We start from the raw sequence: 14,273 nt of genomic DNA, 5'->3' as shown, positions 1-14,273 counted from the left end.
ACCAGAGCTGGCCTCACATGCTAGGACAGGCATGTCCCTCTCTCACTGGGGTATGAGACATACTGGCCACCCTCAGCTGGTTTAGCCCACCTGTCAAAACAGTGTACTGGGGTGTGGCCGCTGTCACATACAAACAGCTTCTTGGAGCCACAGGTGAAAGCTGAGTATCTGGTGGGGACCGAAGTTGAAGGTCATTGTTGACACCTTCAAGTTTTTCATAGTTCCTAACTTGTTGAAGTAACAAAATCAAAACATTTGAATTCCTGGCTGCACTGACATTTCTAGCTCTGAATGCTTGAAACCGAGGTGTGGAAAACAGTTCAGAATTGTCTTATTGATTAATTCTCACCGACTATTAGTGACAAAAATCACCACTTTTTGAACACAATCACACGTAACTGATGCTATTTTAAAACTTCACTCTAAATGTGGTGTAGTGTCCAACAGCCACACCAAGTGGCTGACTGACGTTAGTTAGAACCTGCTTAGCAATAGTCTTCTACCCCAATTAAGTGGCATAGTATCCCAAATAAACAAAGGGAATCCCAGCTATTCTCTCAGTTTGTTTTTATTCTTTAAGAGTTGTCCCAAATGTGGCTCCCAATGGCCCAATTAACCAGAATCCACAGTACTTATTAGAGAGGGAAAAGCCACAAGAGACTCTTAGACTGCCAGCTTGCTTCCATCTGTCTGACTGAATTGCCATGTGGCTTCCTCCCTGAAACTCCTATCTCAGCACTTCCCTGCCTCCTGTTTGCTCCACAGTCTAACCCGCGGGTCGGCAACCTGCGGCTCCCGAGCCATTTGTGGCTCTTTCACCTCTGTGCTGCGGCTCCCTGTGGCTTTGGGAAATAATTGGTCAGTATTTAATTAAAATGTATTTTATGTTAGTTTGTTAGCTTTTGAAATGTAATTATGGTGATCTTGTACATTTCCTGCCACATCCGAAACGGCTCACAATTAGCCGGCATTCCGGCTAAGGGAGATAGCCTACGGGGGTTTGTGAGTACGCGTCTTTTGCAGCATCTGCGTCCATGGGGGCTGGGTTGAGGGAGGCTTAAAAGCAAGGCTGTTTAGTTCGAATAAAGCTATCTTTGACTGCAGTTTACTGACACCGCTACAACGTGTTTTTATCGCTGGCTGTCCAGACGGAAGGTGCTGAAACGCTTTGTCGCGTGTCTGGAAGAAGTGAAAACTTTCCTGGGCAGCAAAGGGCTCACCTTTCCTGAGCTGGAACAGCCAGAGTGGCTGGAAAAGCTACACTTCATGGTAGACATGACAGCGCACCTGAACACGCTTAACACAGCTCTTCAGGGGAAAGGACGTACAGCCCTGCACATGTTGGAGGATGTTTTGGCATTCGAGCGCAAGTTGACAGTGCTTGCCAGAGATTTACAGAAAGGCACTTTGTCTCACTTCCCCAATTTGAGAGAGTTCAAACAAGGTCACGACATGATAATTTCGGAGTATTTACATTCTGCAATCATCGCAATGCAAACATCGTTTGGGAAACGCTTCTGTGAGTTCAGAGAGGAAAAAAACACATTATCCTTCCCGGTCACTCCCTTAAGCATCGATCCTTCCCTACTGAATACGACTGCATTGGCAGGTGTGAGTCAACCTGATCTTGAGATGGAACTGGCCGACATAGCCGACAAAGACATATGGGTGTCCAAGTTTAGACGCTTGACAGCAGACCTTGAAGATGTTGCCCGTCAGAAGGCCGTTCTTGCTCAGAAACACAAATGGAGTGATATTGAAAACCTCACAGATGACAGCTTGCGATCCTGTGTAAAGATGAAGGTGACATCATACAGCCCTGATGTGCAGACGCTGTGCGCTGAGGTCCAGGAGCAGAAATCCCATTAACCAAGTATGATAAATATTTTAATTGCCTATTATTTTACTTATATTCATATTTTTTCATAGTTCAGTGAAATAGTCCTTTCATTTTTCAGGATGACAGCTGGCTGACGTTATTTTTGGTTTGCTGCTGGCGGAAAATTTAAGTTCGGCGTTTTTCATAAATACAAGAAGGACTCAAATAGACATTGAATATTTTACTTAAAAGTAACTTTCAACCCAACGTCTTTTTTTCGGAGTTCAAAATGTTTTTGTTGCATGCAGAAATGTAATTTCGTTTTCTCTGCAGGAGTTCATCAATTTCATAAATGCAACACATTATAGTTTGTTTATACATAGCATAAAGGCAAAAAAAAACGTTGTATGCAGTGTTATTTCATTTTAAATGTCAAACGGGTTTTGCGGCTCCCAGTGTTTTCTTTTCTGTGGGAAACGGGTCCAAGTGGCTCTTTCAGTGGTAAAGGTTGCTGACCCCTGGTCTAACCTAACCATTACTGAGGCAAGCTGGGCATACTTCCTCCAAATATAGTTATCAGGCACACTTGGCTTTGTTCTGGTCTTCCCTCATCTCACAGGAGGAGCATACCACTCCGTTGACTGCCATTTCTACCTCTGAAGTTGGTATTGGGTGAACGGAAAAGAAGGACAGACCTTATCTTTGGCTTACTAAACTGTCAGTAGGAAAAAGTAGTTAATGTTCCCTGACTCAGTCTTTTTGAATTTCCTATTAGTAGGAAAATGGGGAAGCAGATTCAGTAATGCTATTCAATACATATATGAAGGAGGAGACAGCTGTTGCTAAGTACTTGGGAAGTGGAGCTAATTGAACAGCTTTAGCTCAGCACAAAGACATGATGGGGTGAATTGTCATCAGTACCTTATCCTTACAATGTATGTACTCGGCATTTTCTGAATAAATGAAATCTGACATCTGCGTGATTAAAAACATGACAATAGAATACTTTGTGTTCAAGAGTACAAATCAGTCCTTTTATTGAACATTGTCTGTTTTCAGCAAACATGCTGCGCTGCTATCTGACTGAGAGGGAATACCGGGAAGTACTGACAAGAGAATGGAGCCAGGAAATGGGTTGGCTCAATCACTTTTCCACCATCCTTGCCCTTCAGCCTTCCCCAAGGCTGTCAGTTGTATTTCCAAAAGCAGTTCAAATTTTTGGCTTTTTTGCAGTTGTGTCCATTTTGTCAGTATTTCCTCTGTACTCAGATCTTCCAGTTTCCCTCTGCTAGCCTGCAGGTCACCCTTGGGCAAGGTGTAGCACCTGCTTAGACCCCCAATCAGGGCCACATAAGGTCATGGGAGTGGCTGGTGGATAGTCGTATGAGCAGCTGGTGCATATCACAAGTCCTGGTTATGCGACTACTGACACCAGGCAGACAATCTCTGACGAGTATTGATAATGGCTGGGGTCACCCGTCTTGTAAAGACACTGCCCAGAAGAAGGTACTGGCAAGCCACTTCTGGAGAAAAATTTGCCAAGAACACTCATGGTCCTGGAAGGACCATAATCATCCATGTCGTATGACACGGCATGTAACGAATGAAAGCTGGAAGAAAGTCACTGAGTAGGCCCATATCCTGGCTCCATTTCCCTGTCAGTACTTCCAGCAAATGTAGTAATAATGAGAGCCTAAAAAGAAGAGATTCAGCAGATGTTGGAAATCTTAAGCAATACCCACAAAATTCTGGAGATAATTAGCAAGTCAGGTAGCATCTATGGAGGAGAATAAACAGGTGACGTTTCAAGGTGAGACCCTTTACCAGGACTAGAAAGGAAGGGGGGAGTAAAAGGAATGTACGCTGGCAGGAATTGTGAAACCAGGTGAGGGGGAAGGTGGATGGAGGAGGGGAGATGAAGGTGGAAGAAGTAAAGTGCTGAACAAGAAGAAGATGCCATAGACAAATGTGACAGATTAGGAATGGGAAGATGAATTGAAATAAGGAATCCTGCCATTTGCAGTGAACAGAGCGAAGGTACTGTACAAAACGGTCCCCCAATCTGTGTTGAGTCTCAATGATATCATTTCATCTGGAAGGACTGTAGGAGGGACAAAAGAGGTCACATGATATCATTCCTGCTGTCCATTCCTTCAGTCTTGCCAAAGGGTTTCTGCCTGAAACATTGACTATACCTTTTTCCATCAATGCTGTCTGGCCTGCTGAGCTTCTCCAGTATTTTGTATGCATTACATGATATCATTGATAGATAAGGTAAAGAAGAACTCTAAGAGGTACTAAGAATAGCAAAAGACTAACTGAATCAGCAACTCACTTCCTAACTCCCTGAGGTTTGTGCAATCTTTCATTTAGGATGCCTGTGGTTTATGTGAAGTGCTTTAAGATATTTCAGTGCAATACAGTGTAGTCCGGCATTTATTTATAGTTTAAAGTTCAGCCTTCAGTGACATGCAGATTTAAGGAAGTTCATTGGATGGATTCTTTTCAATTCTTTACCCAACTTTGAGATTAAGCATTTTGTGAAGCATATACATTAATAATTTACTGTATAGAACATACGAGGGGTGATTGATAAGTTTGTGGCCTAAGGTTAGAAGTAGTAAATTTTAGAAAACCTAGCACATTTATTTTTCAACATAGTCCAGTGGTCGTGGAGCATACGGATCTCTTCTTTGTAGAAGTCGGCATCTTGGACCTCCAGACGTGGTCCACAGCGTGTGGTGATTGATAAGTTTGTGGCCTAATGTAAAGGAGATGAGTTATACAGCTCTCGTTACATACACATGCAGTTCAACTCATTGATTATGCAGAAAGTTTGATTAATAACTCATCTCCTTCTACCTGTGCTAGGTTTTCTAGAATTGACTCCTTCTGCCTTAGGCCACGCACTTATCAATCACCCCTCGTAGAATAGTATAGCACAGCACAGGTCCTAAAATCAATCTAATTCCACCCTCCGCATCACCCTTCATTTTCCTTTAGTACATATCCTTATCCAAGAGTCTCTGAAATTCCACACACCCGTCACTCTCTGCACCACTGTGCTGCCCCATATTTGTAGCTGTCCATTGTTTGACTTCATGGTCACTCAAGGCTCCTCCACAATCATTCTGAAGCTCTCAATTTGCACTGTTTCTCATTATTGTTTGATTGGGGCTCTGGAGATTCTGGCATGAATTCACAAAGCATTAAAAAAGTAAAAACAAAATGCAACGTATCGTTCAAAAATTACCTGGAGAAAAAAAAGTAGCAGGAGGCAATGGGCAAGATGTAAATTGGGAGAAAACATCGAGAAAATAAGCACATAAGAACAATGTTGCTGAGATCTGTTTTAGTTTTCCTTTCCCTCTACTAATAGGATAGCCTGCCTTGTAACTAAATCTTCTACAACTAAGCTACCAGTTTACTGCAGGATTATGATTGACATAGAAGCACAGGTGTACAATGAAGACTGAATTTTTATGCCAGGCAAGAAAGACACTGGTTGCAGCTATTCCTGAACTTGATGTATCAATACAAATATCTGTCAAAGTTTCATACACCACTGCACTGGCCATGTTTTACTGCAGGCAGTCTTGTATCTAATTTTGTCCCTAAGTGCACCAACCCAAATCAAGAGACAAGCATTTGTAGAGTGAAGGTTATTAAAGAATGAACTGTGCCATGGGCAGCTACTGATCTGGCTATTCGCAATGTACAATTTCCTCACAATTTTTGTTACTGCCAGTGCCCACTGAATCAAGTTGAAGTAATAGAGACAATGTTATGCTACACAATATACAGGCAGTCCCTGGGTTACGAACGAGTTCCATTCCTGAGTGTATCTTTAAGTTGGATTTGTACATAAGTCGAAACAGGTACATCAGGTATTTAGTGTCAGTTTGTCAAACATTTGTCGTAGCATACAGTATATATTTTGCCTTTCTATACATATAAAACACTTAAGAAATGTATGTATTTCAATAATTCACTGCGTTGCTTAGTAATAATTGTAGCTTTCATCAGGGCAGGGCCTTTCACATGCTCCATTATTCTCACTTTATCCTTTAAAATTGTTCCAATCATTGAATGACTGTAGCCTAATGCTTTTCCAGTGACCAATGGCGTTTCACCTCTTTCCGATTGCTTTATTATTTCCACTTATTTTCATTCATGATCGTTTTTCCGAAACACTGTGGATTCAGCAGCAGCCACGGGTAGTGGGTCCTGAGCTCCCCCAGGTCCTAAAGTCCACCCGAACTGAGACTGGTCAAATGGGACAAGTAGGGGTGGTGCTGACTGGAAAAGCGGGGTCAGGGTGAATCTTGCTAAGAAAAATTTAAGCCAAATACAAAGTTACACACTCAACACAGTGTTAATGGCAACGTGATCCAACTTAAAATGGCAGACGGTGTTCTCCTTCCTCGAGCCGACATATTTTTAATATATTAGGCTTCATGGCAGGCCGTTCATAAGTACGAGTTGTTCGTAAGTAGGACGTTCGTAACTTGGGGACTGCCTGTACAATAGGGATTCCACTATCAGAGAGAGCCAGAGACTCTCCACTTCCGCATCACTGTTTTCCACTATATTGCTGGTCCTTTCTTAATCTTATACTCAAGAGGCAGAACTTCAGTTTCAGTTTCCATGTTAAGAAACAAGTATGTGGCCTTGGTTAACCTAAAGAAAAGCAACAGCGAAATGTTATCAGTTCCCAGACAAGAAAGAAAGCTCAAAGTAAGAGGTGCATTTATTTATTTAGAGATAGAACACACTAATAGGCCATTCTGACCCAGTGAACCCACATCACCCAATTACATCTGATTAACCTACTGACCTGTCTGCCTTTGGAACGTGGGAGGAAACCAGAACACCTGAAGGAAACCAACACGGTCATGGGGAGAACGTACAAATTCCTTACAGACAGTGGCGGAATTGAACCTCGGTTGCTGGCACTGTAATAGTGCTATGCCTATATATGTAAACTCTTTTTAATTAAAAACTGAGGACTGAATAACTCTTGCCATCCTTTCCAACTTCAGTGAATTCTGGTCATTTGTAAAAGTACCTTGATCTAAATGCACAAGAGCCCCCTGCAGTTGGGGAATTCTGACAGAACTTTCAAACAAGCCATGCATGTCAGTGGACAGACTGTCGGAGTTGGAAATCCTTAAATTAGTAGTGCATGATCATCAACGCTTAAGAGATGTATTGGAACTTATCAAGATTTGATGATCCCTACTGAGGAGAAGAACACTTGCACTTAAATTTGGCATCACTCATCCTCTGCAGGTAGGGTGCTGAAGAAGGAAGCTGTGTAAAATCAGTGATAACTCAAAATACTACTGGCAGTTCCTGGATGAAGACTCAAACTCCATTACGGATGTGCACATAAATGGTAATAAAAGTTTGAAAATTTTGTCCATAAATTTTGTTGTTACAAAGCCCTTAACGTGTGATTGTTAGCTCCTGACGTTGAGGGATAAGGGCCATATGCAGACAGGATGATGCATTATCTGTGATCTCTTTGAATGCCAGAACAAGCTCAAAGGGCAAAATTTCTTACTCCTTTTCTAAATATCATACCCTCTGTATAAATTTTTGTTGCCACATTCATAAACACATTCTCTGACTCACAGTGACCCATTGCCCTATTGACTCCACTATGTCATACTTTGAAATCAAAATGTTGTGTTTGCTTTACAGAATAAAAAGTAAATCTGTTACAATATGCATTAACTTGTAGTACACTTTATCTAACCATCAGTTTATACAAACAAAAAGGAAATTTTTCAGCTCAGAGAATACCTTTCTAAGCAGAAAAATATAAATGGCACTTTAAAACTTGGTTTTATTTCGTATTGTATAAAAGAAACATCAGGTGTGAATTTGAGCTTCATTTTTTTGAGGTAAAATTAGTCATGGGAGGAACAGCATTCTGCACTACCAGGTGTCAGAGGCAACCCACAGTTTCAACAAGGCAGCCTGTCAGCTTGAAGAAAAGCACATCCTTTTCATCTCTCTCTGCCCTTCATAACACCACAGGGAGGTTTTCCATTTACAACTTTACATCTGACAGCACTTTATAAATCAGTCAAATGCTCTCCCAAAGCAATTGATCCCCTTGAGGAAGTCACACATCAAATGTTTTGATTGATCAAATACAAAAGCACTCAGAACAATCTGAAGAGTAACAGTTAATCATAAATCATGGGCTATTGTCATAAACCAGCAAATGGCTTTCATCCTCCAGATTTAGTAAGTAAAAAAAGAGGTTTTGAATTGAATTGAATTGACTTTGTTTCTTACATCCTTCACATACATGAGGAGTAAAAGTCTTTACATTACGTCTCCATCTAAACGTGCCATGTGCAATCATAGTAATTTACAATAAATAGAGCAGTCAATGTAATGTAGAGTACACTCAAATCATCATGAGTTAATCAGTCTGATGACCTGGTGGAAAAAGCTGTCCCGAAGCTGGTTGGTCTTGGCTTTTATGTTGCAGTACCGTTTCCCGGATGGTAGCAGCTGGAATAGATTGTGGTTGGGATGGCTTGAGTCCCCAATGATTTTACGAGCCCTTTTTACACACCTGTCCTGAATCATGGGAAGTTCCCAACTACAGATGCGCTGGGCTGTCCGCACCATTCTCTGCAGAATCCTGCGATTGAGGGAATTACAGTTTCCATACCAGGCAGTGATGCAGCCAGTCAGGATGCTCTCAATTGTGCCCCTATAGAAAGTTCTTAGGATCTGGGGGCCCATACCAAACTTCCTCAACTGTCTGAGGTGAAAGAGGTGCTGTTTTGCCTTTTTCACCACACAGCCGGTGTGTGCATATGGTGTGTGAGGTCCTTGATGATGTGGATGCTGAGGAAATTGAAACTGTTTACCCTCTCAACCACAGATCTTTTGATGCCAATAAGAGTTAATTAGCCCATCTCCATTCTCCCTGTAATTCACAACCAGCTTCTTTGTTTCTGCGACATTGAGGGAGAAGATGTTTTCTTGATACCACTGTGTCAGGTGAATTCTTCCCTGTAGGCCACCTCATTATTGTTTGAGATGAGGCCAATCAATGTAGTGTTGTCAGCAAATTTAATTTGCAGATTGGAGCTATGGATGACGATACAGTCATGGGTATACAGGAAGTAAAGGAGGGGACTCAGTACGCAGCCCTGAGGGGCTCCTGTATTGAGAGTCAGAGGGTTGGAGGTGGGGGATTGCCTAACAATAGCAGATTTGTATGGATTTATAAAAAACAAGTTTTATGTTGTAAACATGATTGAAGAATGCAAATCCTATTTATTAGAAATTCATTAGCAAAAATGTGTTTTTTCAGCACTTTGCAACTCAAGTTGGTGTTTGGTCTACCAAGTGAAACTTGCTAATAGCCATTTCCCAGTCATCCAGATCGTGCTAAAAATGCAACTGGGCACTTTTGGGAATGAGTCACTCATGTATCTTGTTTCCACAGGAGAGGAGCAGAGGATAATATTCTCTATAACAATTTTGGATTACAGCAGGGCAGTTCGAAAGATCCCCAGAGAATGATCATTGTTTGTCATATCTGGGACTGTGTGGTCTTGTGAAAGCAACAGTGGACTGGGATTTCTTCCAGATATGTCAATATTATTTGGAAACCTAGATCCCATAACATTTAATTCTCCCTTTGCCCCCCCCAGTGTCCTCTGATCACCAAGTCCATGGTCCCAATGATGCAAACACTGCCAAAATCCTAATTCTCTTACCCCCTCCCCCCACTACAGTCTTAATATGTGTGCAGGTAAACCAGTTTCAAATTTGTCCACGTTCAAGTATCAATACAGCTTTTCCAGTTTCCCTCCACAACCACTCCCAACCCACAACCAGTGCAAAATCTGAAATCAATTTAAACCCTATCCAGTGCACTGATTAACCTGCCTGTAAGGATTATAGATCCCAGCTTCATTCAGGTGCAACCCATTAAACTTTTACTCGTCCTTTCTACCCCAGTGCCCCAGGAATCTGAGGCTACGCAATGCCTCTAGCACATGTTAACTTGCCATGCCTTCCTGTTTCTAATTTAATTGGAGTACGGCACTGGGAGTAGTCCAGAGATCTGAAGCCTTGCTGGTTCCTTAAACATTTATCTCAACCAATATCACCTTTATGTTGATTTCTACATGGATCATGACTCTTGGCTCCTACCCTTGCGTAATGTGACTGAAGTCTTCTCTGGGATCACCTGTACCCTGGGAGTAGGTAGCATATCACGAACAGAATTGCCTTTGTGCTTCCATCTATCCAGTCCCCAATTATGACTGCACTTATCAATTTGCACTCCTTCCCACCAGACCTTAACCACATTCAGTACTGTACCCTTTAAGATATCATTGATTCAGCATTGAATACAGAAGTAAAAGCCCACCTTAGCAGAGCACTCCTATACTGTGAATGCCTCTGCCTAGAGTATATTCAACTTTATCTACCTGGGATCCAGAATTTTGTAAAATTGAATTTTGCATGTTAACAAACTGCGGATGAAACTGAATGAACTAAAGGAACTGATTAGCTGAAGCTTAACAAGGAGTGCAGAGATCATTAAACAGTGAACTATTTTAGCTGTCTGTGTATGTAACTTATTTGATAAATCTCTAGCTCCATTCTTGCTTTTTAATTATACAGCATGGAAACATGCCGTTCAGCAGACCAAGATGCCCAGTCCAAGTCAGTCTCATTTGCCAGTGTTTGGCCCATAACCTTCTTAACTTTTCCAATCCATGTACTTGTCTAACTTTTGAAAGTTGCTAGATTACCTGCCTCAGCCACATCTTCTGGCATGCTACCCTTTGTATAAAAAAGATGCCCATCAATTTAACCCCTCACCTTAAACCTATACCATCTATTTCTTGATTTCCCACCCCTGGGAAAGTGCTTAAGGGCATTCACCCTGTCTCTGCCCCTCATTGGCTGAGAGGAAATACCTTCATTTCCACCTGGGGTTTACAGACCCCTAAATTAATGGTAAGGCTCCATGGCATAAAAAAGGTTGGGAACCCCTGGATTCTACCAAAATTCCTCGATCACCAAATCCTTAGCTTCCATGCTCCACAACGTCCGTTGTCTTGGATGTTTTTATTGTGATTGCAAGACCCTGTTGGACATAGGTAATGTAGAGCGCTTCACATCGGGTTCACTGGTTCATTGGCGAGGTCAGCAGCAGGAGCCACGTTGCCTCGGATGTTGCGCGGATCAGACCCTCATGCCGCAGCATCACCTGTTGCATCTGCCCAGGAGACAAGACACTGGATGCGGTGTTGGAGAGAGCAGAGACCTCTGTGGGTGCACTGGGATCTATGCTGGGTGGGGGCTGGCCCCTCCAGTCACTGCTGCTCTCCAGTGCTTAATCGGTGGAAGACAAACTAAATTGCATTCATCTGTGGGTGCACTAGTGCATGATGAGGAACTGCACATGCTTATTTTTGCAGAAACATAGCTCCAGGATAACATCACACGCACATCAATTAAAGGCCATGCCACTCAAGGACTTGGTCTGTATTTTATATATATACACACACACACACACACACACACTTATTTATTTATTTTGGGTGACTATTTTTCTGCTATTGTAACTATATATTGCTAGATGTGCTTTGTGCTGTGTGTGACTGATGGTACTGTGTTTTGCCCTTGGCCCTGGAGAAATGCTGTTTCATTTGGCTGTATTCATTTGTATGTTTGAATGATAATTGAACTTGAACTCTAATCCAAAATTAATTCACTTAACACTTTTCCGAGTGTTGTACTCAAACTTTGCAAAACAATTTTAGATATCTAAGGTTAGAGGTACTAAATAAGTAGTAAGCAAGTTCAAGTTTGTTTATTGTCGCCTGACTATACATATATACAACCAAATGAAACAATGTTCCTACAGACCACAGAACACCCACACAACATATAACACACACGGCACATAAACCAAAATACTATACTATAAATAAGTTAATAAAATATCATTCAAAGCACAGCACAGATGAACAGAAAACAGCTCGCTGTCCTAGTGACGAGACCTCGGTGGTGGCAGGGTATTCATTTGTCTTACAGCCCGAGGGAAGAGGCTGTTACCCAGTTTGGCAGTCCTGGTTCTGATTCATCTGTATTTCCTTTCTGATGCTAACGGGGCAAAGAGATCCTCAAATGTGCTTTGGGCCCTTTCCCTGCAACACTCCCAGTAAATGTCACAAATAGGGGGAAGGAGTCCCCAAAGATCCTCTAGGTGGTTTTTACTGTCATGGATAGGGTCAAATAAGGTATGCCTTTTTTTATTATTTCTAATGTTCTTTGTTCTTTTTTTCCCTTCCCTCCCCTTCTCATCAGAAGTTATACAGGATATTGAGGTGTGAACAGTAGATTGGTGCCCTTGGACAGAACTCCATTAAGTGGGAGCAGTATATGTAGTACAATGTTTTATCATATCTCAAGTTTCTGGTCTTATTGTAAGGAGGAAGGAGAAGACTTGAGAGTGGATTTGCACACACTGTCCTAACAGGTTCAAATGAAGAAATTGTTTGATTTACATTGACATGGCAAGGCAGACAATCAAAGATTGCAAAGTTATAAATTTTGTGATAGGGAAAAAATGACTCATTTAAAATTTATTTAGCTGCTTTTACAACCTTAGGATATCTCCAGCCACCAAAGTGAACGACATCTGATTTTGTAATTGTATTATTTCCTGTGCATCATAACTTGCGCCTTTGCTATTTTTCTTGTGTACTTATTGCAAATTAGTGTCACTACTCTGCTACAAAATTTATTTCATAATCTCTAATGTATTGTTATGAAATAATGTATTCTGGTTATCACAGTCTCTAAATGAATTACCGGAATGAATCTATAACTGTCAAAATCAGAAATATTAGGTCTGCAGACAAGCAATATATTAAAATGGTGTGAAACTCTGACATTTTGTTAATATGTGTTTTTCTTCTGTACTTTTATCTTATTCATTTCAAATTAAATGAGCGTTACTCAGGTTTTTCCTGTATTCTGTGCTCAGTTCCAGGAACAGGAGATGGTGGCTGAGCTTCTCATTGTGCTTGGACAGTGCCCGTCTTTCAATGCTCAGGTTTTTTCCTGCCTTCTCTCAGCAATTAATAATTTCATCGATTATCTTTGGCAGATAAACCAGGTACTGAATTCAGTTTATTCTTGTGGTTCACGAAACAGTTGTCTTATAAACAGTTTGACACACATCCAATATACGTATTTGATTTAGGACATCAGATAGTACAGCACAGTACAGGCCATTTGGCCCACAATGTGTGCGAACTCTTAACCTACTCTAAGATCATTCTTATCCTCGCTCTCATAGTTTCTTCACCCTACCATCCTTTCACTGCCTAAATGGGACAAAACTATCTGGAGCCCTTTGCAAAAACTCTCTAAACAATCTCCACATTTCCTTTCTGCATTTCCTGGAGTACATCTGTTTCCTGGTTACTCTTCCAAGTTCCTACCTAATAGCATCATAATTTCCCCCCCCCCCCCATTAAATACCTTCCCATAGCATCTTTTCCTATCCCTCTTCAAGGCTGTGCTAAAGGTCACAGAGTTGTGGTCACTGCCTCTGAAAACCATACTCACTGGGAGGTCTGTCACCTGACGAGGTTCATAGTCTAGTACTAGCTCCAGTATAGCTTCACCTCTAGTTAGGAATCCTTCCTGGACACACCGAACAAATTCCATCCCATCTAAATCTTTTGCACTAAAGAGGTGTCAGTCGATATTAGGGAAGTTGAAGTCACCCATGACAACAATAGTGCAATGCTTTACAGTACCAGCGACCTGGGCTCATTTCCTGACACCATCTGTAAAGAGTTTGTATGTTCCTTCTGTGGCTGTGTTTGGTTCCTCCAGGCATTCTGATTTCCTCCCACAGTCCAAAGACCGACCAGTTGGTAGGTTAATTGGTCATTGTAAATCATCCCGTGAGTAGGCTGGAATTGAATCGGGGCATTGCTAGGCAAGGTGGCTCGAAGGACTGGAAGGGCCTGTTCTGCTCTGTATCTCAATAAATAGATAGATAGATAGATACTCAACATTTTTCCAGTGTCCCATACACTTATTGTAGCAAAACTAATTACATACAGTATTTAACAGTATAAATATGATATGCATCTGAAATCACCCTCCCAAAAAGCATTAATAAATAGCTTTTAAATAAATAACATCCTGTTACTTTCTGCATCTTTCCAAAATCTACCTTCAATCTGCACTTCAATGTTTCCATCGCTGTTGTGGGGGGGCAAGGGGAGCAAGGTTATCTATAGAATATTCCCAGTAGATTGGTAGCTCCTTTCCTGCTTCTGACTTACACCCACACTGAATGAATAGTCAATCCCTCCATGGCACCCTTCCCTCTGTAGCTTTGATACTATCCCTGATTAGCATTGCCACTCCTGCG

The 14,273-nt window shown here is 41.6% G+C and overlaps 1 protein-coding gene across 1 annotated transcript in view; it reads left to right on the top strand.

The window, feature by feature from the left end:
* Window positions 1-14,273, top strand: part of mei4 (meiosis-specific, MEI4 homolog (S. cerevisiae)) — a 254,031-nt gene that overhangs the window by 138,177 nt on the left and 101,581 nt on the right. The window contains exon 4 of the mRNA XM_059986607.1: window positions 12,867-12,998. Within this exon, the coding sequence (XP_059842590.1) occupies window positions 12,867-12,998 (132 nt within the window). The remainder of the gene's footprint in view (window positions 1-12,866; window positions 12,999-14,273) is intronic.

This window comes from Hypanus sabinus, chromosome 12 (genome assembly GCF_030144855.1).
Source record: "Hypanus sabinus isolate sHypSab1 chromosome 12, sHypSab1.hap1, whole genome shotgun sequence".
Classification (NCBI taxonomy): Eukaryota; Metazoa; Chordata; class Chondrichthyes; order Myliobatiformes; family Dasyatidae; genus Hypanus; species Hypanus sabinus.
This window is presented reverse-complemented; position numbering and strand designations above follow the sequence as displayed.